This window comes from Clupea harengus, chromosome 2, assembly GCF_900700415.2.
Source record: "Clupea harengus chromosome 2, Ch_v2.0.2, whole genome shotgun sequence".
NCBI lineage: Eukaryota > Metazoa > Chordata > Actinopteri > Clupeiformes > Clupeidae > Clupea > Clupea harengus.
In genome coordinates, this window is record NC_045153.1 from 5,762,211 (window position 1) to 5,778,753 (window position 16,543).

The window sequence follows — 16,543 nt, forward strand, 5'->3', positions numbered from 1 at the left end:
CACACACAAAAGGAGACAATTTAGGGAGACATTGAAAGGATTTTACTGTTGTCCCCAGAAGCAGTTGTAGCTCAGACTGGACAGTCTCAAGGCCTTGTGCAAATACTGGCTAGTCCCACTAGGGGGAGCTCCAGAGACTGATACTAACCTGTCAACACCTGCAGTACCTTGCACTCACTACTGGAGAGTGCCACTAAGGGAGCTCCAGTGTTTCAGATTGAACCTACTTCATACATTTAAACAATTGTAGTTGGCATTGACCGGTCATTGACAGATTCTGGAGAACTTAGAAGTGCATCCCAGTTCTGTAGGTTTTCTCATCATCCTGGATCGTTGAGCTTCCTAGATCTGTTGCAGACAGGCTTTACCCATTCAGTGCTGAAGATGCACACAAAATGGGAGAAATCCTGGGGGACAAATGTTGAGGAAACTATGTTCTTAAGTGTTTTTTTTACTCTTTTTTAATTTTGTATATCCTCAAGTGTCGCCCATCACAATTCCCTGCCTTTTGTTCTTTAATCCATGTGGTTTTCAGTTCCATCAACTTCTGTTTAACAAACAACTGTGCAATAGTAATTCATTATTTGTTCTTTGTATCATATTATAGGACTGAACATGAATCTGAAACACCCTCACACTCGTTGCCTACCTCACTGAGAGGGAGGGGCTCCTCTTAAGAGGCATTCTAATCAGCCAATCCAAACACGTCTCTGATGTAATCAGTTCTCTCATCATTTCTACGACTGTAACTGAGGTTAATTAAATTCAGATCTATGTGTGCGCGCACACACACTCACACACTTACACAAACACAAACACAAAGGCTGACCTCAGATTACACACAACCTCTTGCATTTGTGGTTGAATCTGATAGAATCTAATGAGCACGCCAAACTTGAAGAACGGACCTGATAACATAGTCAGGATTTCTGGAGATTATTTCAGTGTGGACACACTCTCTAAGCGTGTTGCTCAATTCAGTTCCATCAAATTATAATTCAGCATTTTATATTAAGTATTATTAAGAAGAGATTTTAATTCAGAAAATATATTCATACATAAGGCCAGATGATCAAATACAAATGGTGACTGATAGGTTATAATAAATGTGAATTATTTATAAAAGTTAAATGCTGATAGATTAGAATACGTGTGAATTATTTATAAAAGTTAAATAGTGACAGATTAGAATAAGAGTACTTTATTTAGTAAAGTTAAATGTTGTCATATTAAAATAAGTGTAAATTATTAAGTAAAGTTAAATGCTGTCTTGGTAATAATACACAACACATCAGCTCTAAGGAACCACGATGACACTGGCTGAACAGAATACCATTTTATTTTGTCTTGGGTTCTCTACTGATAAAAGTCTTTTGAAAACAAATAAGAAATAAAAGAACATTTAAACTAATTCATTGAAATTAAGTGGTGAGAGAACACAAATAAGCCTGCATTGTTTGTGTGCTTGCTTCCTGTCGTGTTGAAGACAGGTAATAAGCTATGACTAATAGATGTTATAGATGTGTGTTTCTATCAGGGTTTGCATTCTTATCATCCATGGTAAGACAGAGGCTGTATGAGCTCTAACTGTGATGCTTCAGCGTAATGCAACATTTTACTGGTAAAATCCTAAGAGGGACACTGCAGATATTCAGAAAGTATGGAAACACTCTCTCAGTAAAAGTGTGTGTGAAAGTGTGTAAGTGTGTGTTATTATCAGGGTCAGTGAATGACAGCTCTCCTCTGTCCCAGTCCAGCTGCACTCTGATCCTCTGAAGTTTCTGCTTCCCTCTGTGGAGAGTGTAGGGCTGTGGTGGAGAATATGCTCCATATTTGCCATCTTTATACCTCACAAACCACATGAATGAAAAGTCTCCCTTCTTCTGATGAGACTCTGTCATCACACCCACATGCCACCATGTGTTCTCTCCAACCTCCACATCCCAGCAGTGAGTCCCTGAGTTAAAGCCCTCAGAGCCCAGGACACTGGTATACGTATCAAATCTCTCTGGGTTATCAGGAAGCTGCTGCCACTCATCATCACTGTCTCTCACACTGGTCAGATCCTCAGACAGGATGAGATATGGGTGTGCAGTGTTGGGATCCAGAGTCACAGGAGCTGCAGTGAGAAAGGACACACACATGAGCTGAACACTGAGTGAAACACTGCATTTTCTGCTCGCAAAAGACTTCTGTGCTCAAACCTCCTTGGACTACAGCTCTAGGTGGTGTTATAGTCAGTTTTTTTTTTTAAGCTCTTTGATATCGCACATTCTTCTATTGCTAAACATCCCACAACAAACGTCACGCACAGGGATTTTATCAGACATTTTCTAGCCCTCACTCAAGACCAACACTGGAGGTTTGGTCAAGAGCTCTTTGTCATTCTAGCGGTCACACTCCTATCCACACTTGACATATCCACTAATATGAGTAATGATGAGTAAATTAATGAGTTATGAGTCCAACAATGAAGATGATGATGAATAGTGTGATGGCAGTAGCAGTGCCTGTAAGAAATGTACAACAACAACAACAACAACAACAAAAACAACACTTTAATGTGTCCTTTCTGATAATAGCCCAAAGTGCTTTACAGAATTAGTACAGAAAATATGGTAAAGGAAAAAATATAATCAAAATTATAGGGAAGGCCGTTCCAGAGTTTAGGGGCCAAAACTGCAAATGAGCGGCACCCTTAAGCCCGTGGCACACAGGGTCAAGGGTCGGCCGTCAGCCAATGTTGTGCAGTCTGTTAATGTATGTGGTTGTAGTTTTTATGGTGTGTCCCACACTGTTGGCACTAGTCGGACCCGTGTTGTTGACTCTTCAGCTGATTGAGCATGTTAAATAGGGAGCAGAGCTCCGATATATAATCTGGGGCCAAGCCATGCAGTCCTTTGTACGTACATTTACATTTAGTCATTTAGGAGACGCTTTTGTCCAAAGCGACGTACAAGGGAGAGAATAGTCAAGCTACGAGCAATAGAACCTGGTGTAACAATACATACTACTTTACATAAGAAATATAACAAAATGAAATAAAAAAGAAAAAGAAGTGCAGAAATGTAACTGCTGTAATTGCAAAGTTACGCACTAGTCGAAGTGCCAGTTAGGACGGGAAGTGCTCTCTGAAGAATCAGCAAAGCCTTAAAACTATTGTGAAAACGTACTGAAAGCCAGTGCAGTGAAGGTAAAGTTAGAGAAATATCAGTGTTTCCCCTACCGTTATATTAGGGGGGCGCCCCGCCCCCCCAACGGCACCCCCCGCCCCTCCTGGAAGGTCAAGGTAATTTTGTTCAATTTTTATTTTCTATAAAGCGCCAGATCACAACGGAAGTCATTTAAGATTACCTTTCCTATAGAACAGGTCTATAGCTTGTTATTTTATTAAATAAAATAAATAGCCTTATGTTATTTATCTTAGTTACACGACGGCATGTAATTTCTGTCTCTACATGGTCGCGCGATTACAATTCTCTGCTCTCTGTATCACGCATGGCGGAGTTCCGCCACTATGCGCACAAACACACACACAGACACGTGCGCGCACACACAGGTGAGCACGCTCCCACCAGCGGACAGAATTGGGCTTAAGAATCAGTGCACAGCTACGGACACTTAAGCTTTTAAAAAACACATTTCCAGGCGTTCATGAATCCAGCGATCTGTTCCTAGGTAGGGTCGAGAAAGAGGCCTAATGAGAATAGCTACAACAGACGTGGAAACAGAACGTACGCCCATGTCCGCACCGAAAATTCAGAAATAGATCTGGCTTCCATTTTTTATCATTTTCCGCAAGTTGTGCGTGGCCCTTTTTACATAGAGTCTGGTAATAAATCTATGACATGTAATGAACATTATTTATTTTGCTGTGAATAATGAAGGAAGCAATACATCTGATTATTTCCCAAACCCTCAAGAGCTGTTGCCATGGAGATTTAACGTTACTTTCTGTTTGAAGATAAGGTAGCAGCTAGTGTTGAAGAATGGATGACTTTAAATTGGACGACTTTAAATTAATATATGAAATTGAACATTCACACCTATACGGATAAAATAAATAAACAAGGATAGCAAAACAGATTGATAAGCATAGAATGAGAACGGCAGAAACACAGGCCGGACGTTAGATGACGAGACAGATCATAGTTTTTTTTTGTCATATTGAAGGCTGAGACATTCATAACATTTTATTCAGTCTTACTGATGGTCCTTTTGTAATGCCAACATGTGCACTTCGTTGTGGATAAGTAAAGCCTATTCTGCTACATTTTTGTAGTCCTGGTAATCTTTTGTTTGGCATATTGGTGAGGTTATTAAGAGGACCATTTCTCAATCGTTTTGTTCTTGATGAATTAATGTTTATTAATCAGTTATTTTTCAACAAATAATTCAATTATAATTACAAAGAGGACAATTCGCAACTTTATATCCCAACTTTCACTTGTTTTCGGCAATTTCATTGCAAAAAACACCTACAAATAAAAACTTTCATCTGAACTTTTTGGAAAAGCTCCTGCGAAATCAGGAATTTTAGCCTGCAAATATCTCAAAACATTTTCTTCCAGAAGGCCAAAAAGGTAAACTGCAGTGACAAAAGCTGCACACTTTGGGGATAATTGTCATAAGAAGACATGTTCCGATGTTTAGTTCAATGTACAGTTAAAATAATTGTTCAGTTGTTATATTGACTGCTGTCATTAAAAGAAACACATGAACACCATGATTCCTTTAAGCGTTTGTGTCGGTGGCCGCGCTGCGCACCGTGCCCCCCCCCCCTCCCCAAAGCTGTAAACCTAGGGGAAACACTGAATATGCTCAGATGTCTGAGTCACAGTTAAAGGCCTGGCTGCTGCATTCTGTGCCATCTAAAGCTGAGCACTGTGATAGCAAATGTTTATTATTTTTAAAGACTCATTCTCAAACAGTGGCAGGTGTGTGTGTGTGTGTGTGTGTGTGTGTGTGTGTGTTTGTGTGTGTGTGTGTTTGTGAGGGAGAGAAAGAGAGAGAAAGAGAGAAAGAGAGAGAAAGAGAGAGAGAGAGAGAGAGAGAGAGAGAGAGAGAGAGAGAGAGAGATAGATAGAGAGAGAGAGAGAGAGATTATAACTATACTCACTGTATTGAACAATCTCCTGCATCTTCTCCCAGACTCTGAACTTCAGGTTGCCCAGGTGTTTTGCCACATTGATCAGAGCTCCTGAAACCCTCTCTGGATCCTGCAGTGTGCACTGGGCTCTGGAATAACATTCAGGAGTCAGTGCTGCTGTGGCTTTGGGTTCAGAACCACAGAGAAGAGAGAGACAGGAGGCAGATCACTCACCTCTCCACTGTGCTCTTGTAGTTCTGTGAAATGGAGGATATATAATACACATTATTAAGTACAAAATGCAATAATTAAATTCATTAACAAATAAATGTTTTAACACTTGTTTGTTTTTCTCCAGACACACTCTGTAGGGCCAATGATTTTCCGTTTAAAAAAAATGCATTTTCCGTTTCACATTTCGTTTCAGCTCATTTTGTTCACCCTGAGGTAGATTGATGGCTTAAAATGAGTGAATAATATGTGCCCTTCTTAGATTGTTGTTTGCCAGCCATCAACAGAACAGAAGACTAAACATTTTTTGTTTTAAATGCGATTGGGAAGACGAGCGCGTGAATGTGACTAAATGTGGCTTTAGCGGAGATCTGTGGGTCAACCGTTGAAAAGGGGGGCGTGGCCGGAGCAGAGTTCAGCGCAGACGTGACATTTTCTCAGTGGTTTTGTTCTTAATTAATGTTTGTTCATCGTTGCAATCGTTGTTGTGTTTATTTGAAAGAAATATAGCCTTGCAGCCCAAAATACAGGGGAATTTGGGCGATTTGTATGAACAAAATGATGTTTCCGTTTCAAAGGTGCAATTCCGTTTCAAAGTGTTCATTCCGCGAATTCCGTCCGTTATCGCGGAAAATCATTGGCCCTAACTCTGTGCTCCTGTCCTAGCTGAAAGACTCTTCAGGTAACACCTGTCCCACCTCACCAGCACACTAATCTCACCCTGCCCATCTTAAGCACCTGATGCCAACATTTCTCTGCTGGAAGTTCTTCAATATAACCTCAATAACCCTCAATATATAACCATCAATATAACCTCTATATGGAGCCCTCAATATAACCCTCTTTACCTGCAATATACTGTATAACCCTCATTATAAGCCCAGTATTCTGCTGAAGCCCAAAGGTGCAATGGAGGCTAAGAGCTCAAGATGGTGGATGAGGAAGAGGAGAGTGCAGCTCTTTCACTCCCCACACCCAGATTTCCCCCATACTCCAGTAGCAGCCCATAGGTTGAGTATGAAGTATGAGCGGCATGACTTTTCTCAACAGTTTCTGGCTAATTTGACCATGAGGAACAAAACTAGGGTGCTGTCATTTACTGTAACCCGAGCGAACCTCGAGACTGTATCTCAGCTTCTGAAGGTCGTAGACACTTGAATTTGGTCTCAAAATGACCGGAATAGGTATGTTTATATATGCACTATGAAGGTTTCTAAGCTCTAAAACCTTTACTTTTCGAGATATTCAAGACATTCAAGATTTGAAGCTTTTTGCGCCCCACGCGAATTAAAAAAAAAAAAAAATTTCTTGAATATCTCGAAAAGTAGAAACCTTCACAGTGCATATATAAACATGCGTATTCCGGTCATTTGGAGACCAAATTCAAGTGTCTATGACCTTCAGAACCTGATATTCAAATGCGCTGGACTTGCCCTAAAAGGGCGTGGCAAAATCTCGATGTTCACTCGGGTTACAGTAAATGACAACACCCTAGTTTTGTTCCTCATGGTCAAATTAGCCAGAAACCGTTGAGAAATGTCATGCCGCTCATACTTCATACTCAACCTATGGGCCGCTACTGGAGTACCAGCAGATCTGGGACGTGAACCCAGACTTTCATACACACAACCATTTCTTCATTGTGTCCTACAGAGTGAAGATTGCTGAGTTTTCAGTAAATAATAGGGACTGATCTTCCAGCCCTACAGGACGTCTCCTGCATGTGCTGCCTGAAGAAGGTCCAACATGATGAGGGACCTGAGTCACCCCAGACACAAACTGCTCTCTCTGCTCCTCTCCAAGATGGAAGACTCTTCAGGTGACACCCCACCTGCTCTCTTCTACCAAGAACCCCCCCCTCCCCCAATTATAATGCAGCACTTGTCATCTTAATCCTTACATTCAAGACAGTCAAAGATTTCCTTTTTTCCCTTTCCCTTGTTCTGCACATCACATTATCAACCTTTTCACAGATAATTTCATACATAGCTGAAAGAATACCTCACAAATACAAATAAACTAATTTTTGTGGAATGTGTGTGTGTGTGGCATTTCTCTACAGGGTGGTGAGTATTTTTAGTGCATCACAGGGATGAGTGAGAGGCTGTTGAGGAAATTCTCCAAATTTCTCAAGAAAGAAAATGGTTCCAAAATACCTCCTTAGTCCCAGACTCTTCAGGTGCGACCAACCCAGCTCTCCCCTGCCTCAATCCAACTGACACCTGCACCCTTGCCCCACATCTCACACACATACTTACAACATAATCCACACACTCTTCACTCACCTACAACATACACCCACCTCTTCATCATCATTCAGATATCTGCATATTTTATATTATTAATTCAATGATGTGTAGCTAAGAGTGAATAGAAGTGGTGTAAGCAGGTCCCCACACACTTCCTGTTGTTCTCAATAATGCATCTTAACAGCCAGAGATTTTATCATCAAAAGTATTAATCAGATCTTAAGTCATTATACAGACAGTGGATGGTTCTCACCTGCAGGAATGTGAGGTCATCAGCACTCATCTTCTCTTCTATGGCTCTGATTGGGTCTGAAAGAGATGAGATCTCTCTGCTCATCTTCTCAATCTTCTCCTTCATCATCTGACTCTTCTGCTCCTCTTCCTCCCTCAGTGCAGCTATCCTGGCCGCCTCTTCATCTCGTAGAAACTGGTGAAGCTCCTCAAACTCCTCCTTGATCTGCCTCTCTGTGTGTTGGACCTGAGTCTAAATAAAACAACATGACAAAAGACTTGATCCAATTAAATGATGAGCAGATGTGTCAGTTACATTTGAAATGATCCATAAAACATGATTTGCTCTCATGAGGACATATTGATAAAAATACTTTTTCATTATATGATCCATGTTTCACCTTAATGTGAGCTGCTGTTTGGTCACAGGTGAGTTTAGCCTCCTCAAAGGTCTTCAGTTTCTCCTGTAAGGGCTGCAGTTTGACCTTGATCTCCTCCTGGAATAGATGAACACTTTACTGTAGACTAGAGTCTACACAACTCTATAATACTGGCACGAGGAAACCAAGTTACTTCATTTTTAGGGAGTCTCTGAGGGATATGTGAGTGAATGAGTGAATATCTGGATATCTGGAGTCAGGGGTGATATGGGGATAACAGGGGGCTACCCCAAAGTGTAGAGAAAGTAGACATGAGCGTTTCCAGATAAACCCAATAATACACATCAAGAGACATTAGACATGTTAAGAGATACGGTTTCAGACTTAATCAAAATTAATGTTGGAAAAAGGGTATATTGTAATGATTTAAAGCCAATTTGGGTGCATAATTAGACCACATCTCTTTGTCAGTAATGATTATGACTCCAAGATGAGTTTTGGAAACGATAGTGATGTGAAGTTTGACTCTTTGATGGAGAGGGCTTCCTTAAGTTTGCTCCTGTACACTCTGGGAGTCCTTGGTATGGCAGAGTGGGAGTGAGGAAGAAAAGGCTCAGAGTATTTCAGGTCAGAGGTTTGCATGATGTGCAACAGTCATCAGTTGTAACAACAGGGTGTAGACTTCGCCATCTACTGTTACATTTCAGGTATTACACCACCTTCCACCACGAATAGTCCACACTAAATGGAATACAATAGATAGAATAGAATAGAAACTGTAAAAAAAAAAAAACGTAAAATTTACGGTGAAATACTGGCAGCTGTGGTTGCCAGAAATTCACCGTAAAAAATACGGTTGCCAAAAAGCATACCGTAATGTCTTATACATTGTCACCGTATTTTTACGGTAATTTGCTTTAAAAATAACAGCCATAATATAAATCTGTTTACGGTAGTTTGCTTTAAAAATAACATAATATAAACTTGTTTACGGTAATTTGCTTTAAAATTAACAGCTATAACAAACCTGTTTAAGGTAAACCAATTTTAAAACTACAGATAAACACAGCACAACGGTATAATATATCACAGTATATTTTATTGTAAATGTGTTTTGTTACATGCTTTACTATCAAACAAAGTTACAACTCAGACATATTTTTTACCATTTTCTATTTTCAAAAACAAACAAAGAACGAGCACAGAAAAATCTGTGTGGCTAGACTGAAAGAATGTGTGGGGGAAACTTCCGTATGGCAGACGGTTGTGTGGCAAAAGCTCTGACGATCCGTATGTGTGGCAAAAACGGTCTGTATGTGTGTGTAGTGGCTAAAGTTCCCTTCGTGTCATCAGTTCGCGCACTTGTCTTTTCTTCAAACTGTTCGTTCGTTAGCTCCTGATCCCAGGAGAAACTGCAAGGGTAGAAAGGTCAGGGGTTTGAGAGTGTATTGTAATGGTACAATCTAGTCTTATATAAAAGACACTTGCTCTGTATTCATGTTACAATACATATTTGTTCTGTAGGACATTATTCTAATCCCATGATGTCAGTGTTAATCTTTTTTTTTTTAAATCTATAATTTGTACAGCTTTCATCGAAATATGAACAAGGTCAAAGACAGAGCTAGCTATTGGATATACCCAATTCTAGCTTCAAGGGCTATAAGTGACACAATCTGAGGCTAATCTGCCATTCGACATAAATATCACCAACTAAACTCTGATATAGTACAGTTAATGCATAATATGGTATTTCGGCAAAATAGTTGAATATAAATCAATATGTACCACAATGTTCTAACATTAGATCAAGGATGGATTCCTCACAGCTAACATCCATTTAACTTACGTTAGCTACCATCATCGGACAGAGCTAGCTACATTGGATAGACCTGATGCTAGCTTAGCAGCACATGTCAGTTAAAGATGAGTTTACCACAATGTTTTACCTTTACATCACATTCCACCTTTCTTTTAGCTAACATTACCTACAATCAAAGGACAAACAAGCTAGCTAGCTAGTTAACATTCGTACATTAGTTTTTTTATCTATAATTTGTACAGCTTTCATCGAAATATGAACAAGGTCAAAGACAGAGCTAGATATTGGATATACCCAATTCTAGCTTCAAGGGCTATAAGTGACACAATCTGAGGCTAATCTGCCATTCGACATAAATATCACCAAATAAACTCTGATATAGTACAGTTAATGCATAAGATGGTATTTCGGCAAAATAGTTGAATATAAATCAATATGTACCACAATGTTCTAACATTAGATCAAGGATGGATTCCTCACAGCTAACATCCATCGGACGGATGCATCTACATTGGGTAGACCTGATGCTAGCTTAGCAGCACATGTCAAAGATGAGTTTACCACAATGTTTTAACTTTACATCACATTTCACCTTTCGTACGTTAGTTGACCTTACCTTGGATGTGTTTTTCGGTGAGTTTGCGCACTTTTCTATGTCTTGTCTTTTCTTCAACCTGTTCATTCCTTAGCTCATTCAGTTGTGAGGGTTGTCACTGCCTGATCCCAGCAGATGTCAGTCGCACGTGCGAGCGTACAGGGCAAGGATGTTAGCATGAAGGTCATTTCAGACTTGTTACAACTATCTTGAAGAATTAATCTCAGCCTTAAAAACGTCTCTTAGAAATTGCACACACGTTTTTATACTTTAGAAGAAGCCTATTCTCAGAACTGTGTAAAAATAACATTTAGTCATTTAGCAGATGCTTTTGTTTAAAGCGACGTACAAGGTAGAGAACATTATAAATAAAAGATGTGCATTCACAATTTTACTCAAGTAAATAAATATCAGCTTGCCAGATGTATTTTATCTGTAATTAAGACAGAAAAACACCGTTATTTTTATGGTGATTACCTGCTTGTGATATTATGGTATTTTCCCGTGAATTTGAACAACATTTTATATTTTCACAGTAAAATTGTGTGTTTTCTACTTATTATGACAGTAAAAAATAAAGTTATCTACTGTTTTTTGATTAAGGGTAATTCAATGTATTTTCTACGGTGATATACTGTTTTAGATTTTACGGTATTTTACTGTTGCTATTTGACAGTTTTTTACCGTAATTTTTACGATTTTTTCTTACAGATGTGTTATTTTAGAGCCTATGGCAGTATTACCAGAGTAGATTCCTACCTTACAGTCCAGTGCTGCTTCATCTACGGGACTGAAGCTGTGATTTTTATGTTTCCTTGAGTCTCGACACACCAAACACACAGGCTGTTTATCCTCCAGACAGAAGAGCTTGAGTTTCTCACTGTGCAGACTGCAGAGCACCTCAGACCCTGCTGAAGCTCTCTCACTTATCTCCTGTACGAAGGTCTCACACAGGTTCTTTAAGTGAAGGTTAAGAGGAGGTTTGTCATTTGACGATGTTCCCCTACAGACTGGGCATTCTGTAGATCCCTTAGTGTCCCAGAACTGCTGCAGACAAGCTTTACAGACGCTGTGACTACAGGAGAGGAGGACGGGATCCTTGAAGATTTCAAAGCAAACAGGACAGGTGAAATCCTCCTCTGCAAAAGATGTAGAAGCCATTTTCTTATTCAGTACAAGCTCAAGTTCAGTTCAATACAGAGTTTAAGTCCTTTCTCTGTATTACTTTCAGGTAGTTTGCCTAATTCTGTCAGCCTTTTAGGATTCACCTAACCCCCTCACACACAGGATAGTCAGTCACTTCAAATATTATCCGAGACAAAACTCATATTCCAGCAGCGTGTCACTACTCGACTAAACTGTTGCGCTGTTGAACTCACTTCTTTATTCAGGACAGTTCAGTCAAGGGGAGGGACTTGAATCTGATTGGTCTGTGTGAGAAGTTTAACATTTCCCTTCTCACTATTATGGACTTTATGGACTGTTTGCCCGCTTTACCGCGAGTGCGGGAGAGAGGGTAAGAGTCTTAATTTATTCTCACACGCACGCAACCACACATACACAGCGTCTCTCCTCTCTGACCGCCATATATGGATATCGTTAACATTATTGAAAGTATTGTTTCATGTTTTGTAAACGTGTTGTGCTTATTTGTTGTACAGTGTGATGGTGTGTTTGTGTCGGGAGTTTGCCGCAGGTTTGCCGTTTATGCGCGGACATACCCATCTGCTGCGATATAGCAATCATTCGTGCATTGTGACATTTTCCTACACCTTTTGTGAATGATACTGGTTTGTAAGTGTGGTGCCCACTTTCTCATCTTCCATTAGCCATTTGTATTTCTATAACGTCCATAAACTGGTTAAACATACACTTACTCACACTTCCCGGTGCTCTCGCTTCCCCATACTGTTCCCAATGCGAAAGCACGCTTCCCACTGAGGTTGTACTTTTACAGCGTACCACTAGGGGAGGGAGTGGGGCATTCTGTTACAGGGGTATTTGCTTTGTCCACATTTTCATTAGGTAATTATTATGCATTCTGGGGATATTTACTATGGTATGAAATGGGTGTTTGGTTGATAATATTTGCATATGTTATTTTGCATACATTTTCTGAATGGATGTATTTTGTTAATAGTGAGCAATATATGTGTTCAACTATGTGTGTGTGTTTTCTCTTTGCAGATCCCATAATACTGAATCCCAACACTCCCAGCAAACCTGGCGTTGTGTTTCAGGATCTGACCAGCCTGTGTGATTCTAAAGACAAATTCCCTGACCACCCTGAGAGACTTCAGGCACACTGTCCTGGGCTACTACATTCATCACAGTACACAGAATATTCTCAATGGATGTGTGTTTGGTCTCAGAAATATGAGAAAGAAAATGAAGACTCTCCTGCCTTTAACTAACATGCTTTTGCAAAGATGAACTGGTTTCACCTTGCTCTACTAATAAGACAGGACATGTCTTAGGACAGGCATGACACGTTTTACAATGAGGGCTACCCTGCCCGACAACATATCATTTTTTAATGAAACTCTTTAATCTTCAGTTAAACATTCATTCAGTCCTTCGTTCACTGGTTTGTTGGTTCAGTGCTCCAAGTGGTTCAGCCTTCAGCTTGGGTAGCTCTCCCACAGTGTGAGGTTACACTCCAAACACTGACAGACAAATGAAAAAATTTCCACAACTGACTTTATTTCTCTTAATATAAAAATAGCCACAGCTATAATCTATTCACATGTTATCTGTACAAAATAATCCCCTTGACATGAATGCTGAAGAGGTCTGGAAGAAGATCAAAAGTCTTCAGTGATGACCTCAGGTTGGGATATCCAGCTTGTCATCATGTCTGTAATCCTCCATCGCCATCAGGAACTCTGCAGGACATGGAAGACATTGTTTCTCACTTCAGCTCAAACAGTGTAGATATTAGCTATCATTATGATAACCGTATGATCGATCATTATGATAACCGTATGATCTATCATTATGATAACCACATGATCTTTAAATATCATTATGATAACTATGATCTTCGGCTATCATTATGTTAACCATATGATCTATCATTATGATAACCGTATGATCTATCATTGTGATAACCGTATGATCTTTAGATATCATTATGATAACCGTATGATCTATCATTATGATAATGTATGATCTTTAGATATGATTATGATAATCGTATGATCTTTAGATATCACGGAGTACTATAAGGACGAGGGGCTTTGCTCCAGAGGTTTCATGGGTTTGGCTCCCTGGGAGCACACACTGACTACTAATGAAGAACATACATATATATCATACATATATACTGTACGTATAACATTAATATATTTGTAAGTTGCTTCAGATAAAAAGGCCCTGCTTTGTGAAGTAAATACTGAATGGGGCAGTTAAACCCTAAAAGCCCCAGACAGTCTCGTCCTGCTCACCCTCGGTGTAGTCCATGTCAGGCCGGGTGGAGATGAACACCCAGGCCAAACCCACCAGCAGAGCCACCACCAGGTTCACCACGATCCAGGGCTTTAGGAGCTGCTGCTCTGATCCAGGAGGCCTAACGAATGGGGAGATGGATCAGTATGTATGAATGTGTGTGTGTGTGTGTGTGTGTCTCTGTGTGTGTGTGTGTTTGTGTGTGTGTGTGAGAGAGAGACTGTGTGTGTGTGTGTGTGTGTGTGTTTGACTATGATCCAGGGCTTCAGGAGCTGCTACTCTGAGGTGTGTGTGTGTGTGTGTTTCTCACCAGAGTGTCTCATTGGTAGTGTGGTGTGTGTGTATGTGTGTGTGTGTGTGTGTGTGTGTGTGTGTGTGTGTGTGTGTCGGTATTTCTGTGTGTATTTGTGTCTGTGTCTGTGTGTGTGTGTGTGTGTGTGTGTGTGTGTGTGTGTGTCTGTATTTCTGTGTGTATGTGTGTCTGTGTGTGTGTGTGTGTCTGTATTTCTGTGTGTATGTGTGTCTGTGTGTGTGTGTGTGTGTCTGTGTGTGTGTGTGTGTGTGTGTGTGTTTCTCACCAGAGTGTCTCATTGGCAGTGTGGTAGAGATGGTGTGTGTGTCTGTGTATGTGTGTGTGTGTGTGTGTGTGTGTGTGTGTGTGTGTGTGTGTGTGTGTGTGTTTCTCACCAGGATGTGTTTCATTGGCAGTGTGGTAGAGATGGATGCGATCACTGGTCATCTGCTGACTCAGAGTCAAGATGAGAGCCGCAAAGTACACTGCAACAAAACAAACAACAATTTGTTTAATCATTCATAAACTTACTTATTCATTTAATAGTAACTTTACACAAAGTACACTGCACTGCAACAAAACAAACTACAATTTGTTCATTAATTCACTCACAATACACAATAATATTACTCAAAGTACACTACAACAAGACAAACAAATACTCATTCATTTATTCATACACTAATAACTTTACACAAAGTACACCGCAGATGAAAAAAAAAATGATTCATTCATTCATACACTAATAACTTAAATAAACTACACCAAGAAAATGAACATTTATCCATTTCCATACACTTCTCAATGAAGCCTCCACAAAGTGCATCACAACAACAAAAAAGAATCATTCATTCCCTCATTCATTCATTTCCATACACTTTTAACTGTCTACAAAGTACACTTAAACAAGAAAAAGAACCATTCATGTGATTCTAAACGTGTTTATAAAACGTGTTAATGTGAACTAAAGAGAACTGAAGAGGAACTCAACCAGGCCATGGCAAAAGTAAGAGATAATGGATGAAACAAATGACAGACTCGTATAAGAGCTATGATATTTAAAAGTGGTTTTAATTTGTCCTTCTAAAAGCTTAATTACCATCAGGAGTACTATTGTGATACCTGCGTGATATTGTGATGTATGGTGATGTATTGTATGGTGAGATATGTATGGTGATGTATTGTATGGTGATATGTATGGTGATGTATTGTATAGTGATATGTATGGTGAAATGTATGGTATTGTCGGGCAGGTGGTGATACCCAGCACTAGTACTCACAGAGGGAGGCCAGGGCTGCAGGGTCCAGAGTAAGCAGTCCCCTCAGAGCCATGGAGGCTTTGGCTAGGTTCACCCTGACAGCAGGAGGGGGCAGAGACAGGGGTATTAACCAAAGGAGAGAGGTCACCATTAACATGCTGTAAACACACACACACACACACACACAGAAACACACACCAACCTGTTGAAAGCAGAAACAGTTAATCGCGAATAGAAGATAGAGTAGAGACTGTACGGGGTAAGTCATTCCTCTTACAAGTATACAATATAAATCACTGACTGATTTTTATACTCCTCCTCGCGATCTGTATTCACACTCATGGTGCCTATTTTTCGAAAATGTTTTCTGAAATGTGTTCTTACGGACTTCAGAAATTCAACGTAAGAAACGATCTCCACCTTATAAATGAACACCTGAAAATGGGTTCTTACACAGCCGAAGTGTTCTCAGCTGTGCGGATTGAGGATGAAGATTCTTAAATTAAACGCACCTGGATTTGCATACACGCCCCGCCAGGGCATCCAACCGTAGTGACGTGTGCAGTCAGACCTTCTAACACAGAGCGGCCCGTGGGGCATCTGGTAGTTTTGAGGAATTGCATTTAAGAAAACTCTGGGCCATTTACTACTGTTATTTCGCGTGACAGTGACAGTGACAGTGATACAAGGTAAGTTGTGGCGTTGACTTGGCCAATGTTAGCTTGCTTTTCACAGATGTTCACTACCAACTAGCCTAGCTAACGTTAGGTAGATAAATGTCCAAAATTGAGACCGTTATGATCTGGTAAAATAAGCAAGCTGGCGCTGTTGTCATCATCGAGATTATCTATTTAACATGTTAGCCGTAGTCACTTGTTTACAATCGATGAGCAAGCTATCCATGGTGGTAGTTGTAAAGAGGGCAATCTTATAATTTCTAACCAGCTA

At 40.1% G+C, this 16,543-nt stretch overlaps 2 protein-coding genes across 2 annotated transcripts; both read right to left on the reverse strand.

Annotated features, from left to right (window-relative positions):
* Positions 1–1,532: 1,532 nt before the first annotated feature.
* Positions 1,533–11,926, reverse strand: LOC116223722 (zinc-binding protein A33-like). Its single transcript, XM_031581353.2, has 6 exons — positions 11,357–11,926; positions 8,202–8,297; positions 7,823–8,053; positions 5,324–5,346; positions 5,120–5,238; positions 1,533–2,119 (listed from the first exon to the last, which is right to left on the reverse strand). Exons 1-6 carry the CDS (start codon positions 11,756–11,758, stop codon positions 1,584–1,586), a joined length of 1,407 nt encoding a protein of 468 aa, XP_031437213.1. The 5' UTR covers positions 11,759–11,926; the 3' UTR covers positions 1,533–1,583.
* Positions 11,927–13,279: 1,353 nt separating this feature from the next.
* Positions 13,280–15,863, reverse strand: LOC116218365 (transmembrane protein 237A-like). The gene is given in 7 exon segments (XM_031559621.1): positions 13,280–13,482; positions 14,044–14,165; positions 14,623–14,626; positions 14,738–14,821; positions 15,617–15,690; positions 15,798–15,818; positions 15,820–15,863. Coding segments are annotated over 7 exon segments (408 nt in total). The 3' UTR covers positions 13,280–13,423.
* Between the last annotated feature and the right edge of the window lie 680 nt (positions 15,864–16,543).

What these genes read in the sequence shown, in the direction of transcription:
- LOC116223722 (XM_031581353.2), bottom strand. Translation starts at nt 11,758, where the DNA reads ATGGCTTCTACATCTTTTGCAGAGGAGGATTTCACCTGTCCTGTTTGC. An exon ending in TACAAGAGCACAGTGGAGAG is followed by an intron (nt 5,239 to 5,323) that starts GTGAGTGATCTG and finishes ATGTTATTCCAG; the next exon opens with AGCCCAGTGCACACTGCAGG. An exon ending in GCAGGAGATTGTTCAATACA is followed by an intron (nt 2,120 to 5,119) that starts GTGAGTATAGTT and finishes TTCTCACTGCAG; the next exon opens with CTCCTGTGACTCTGGATCCC.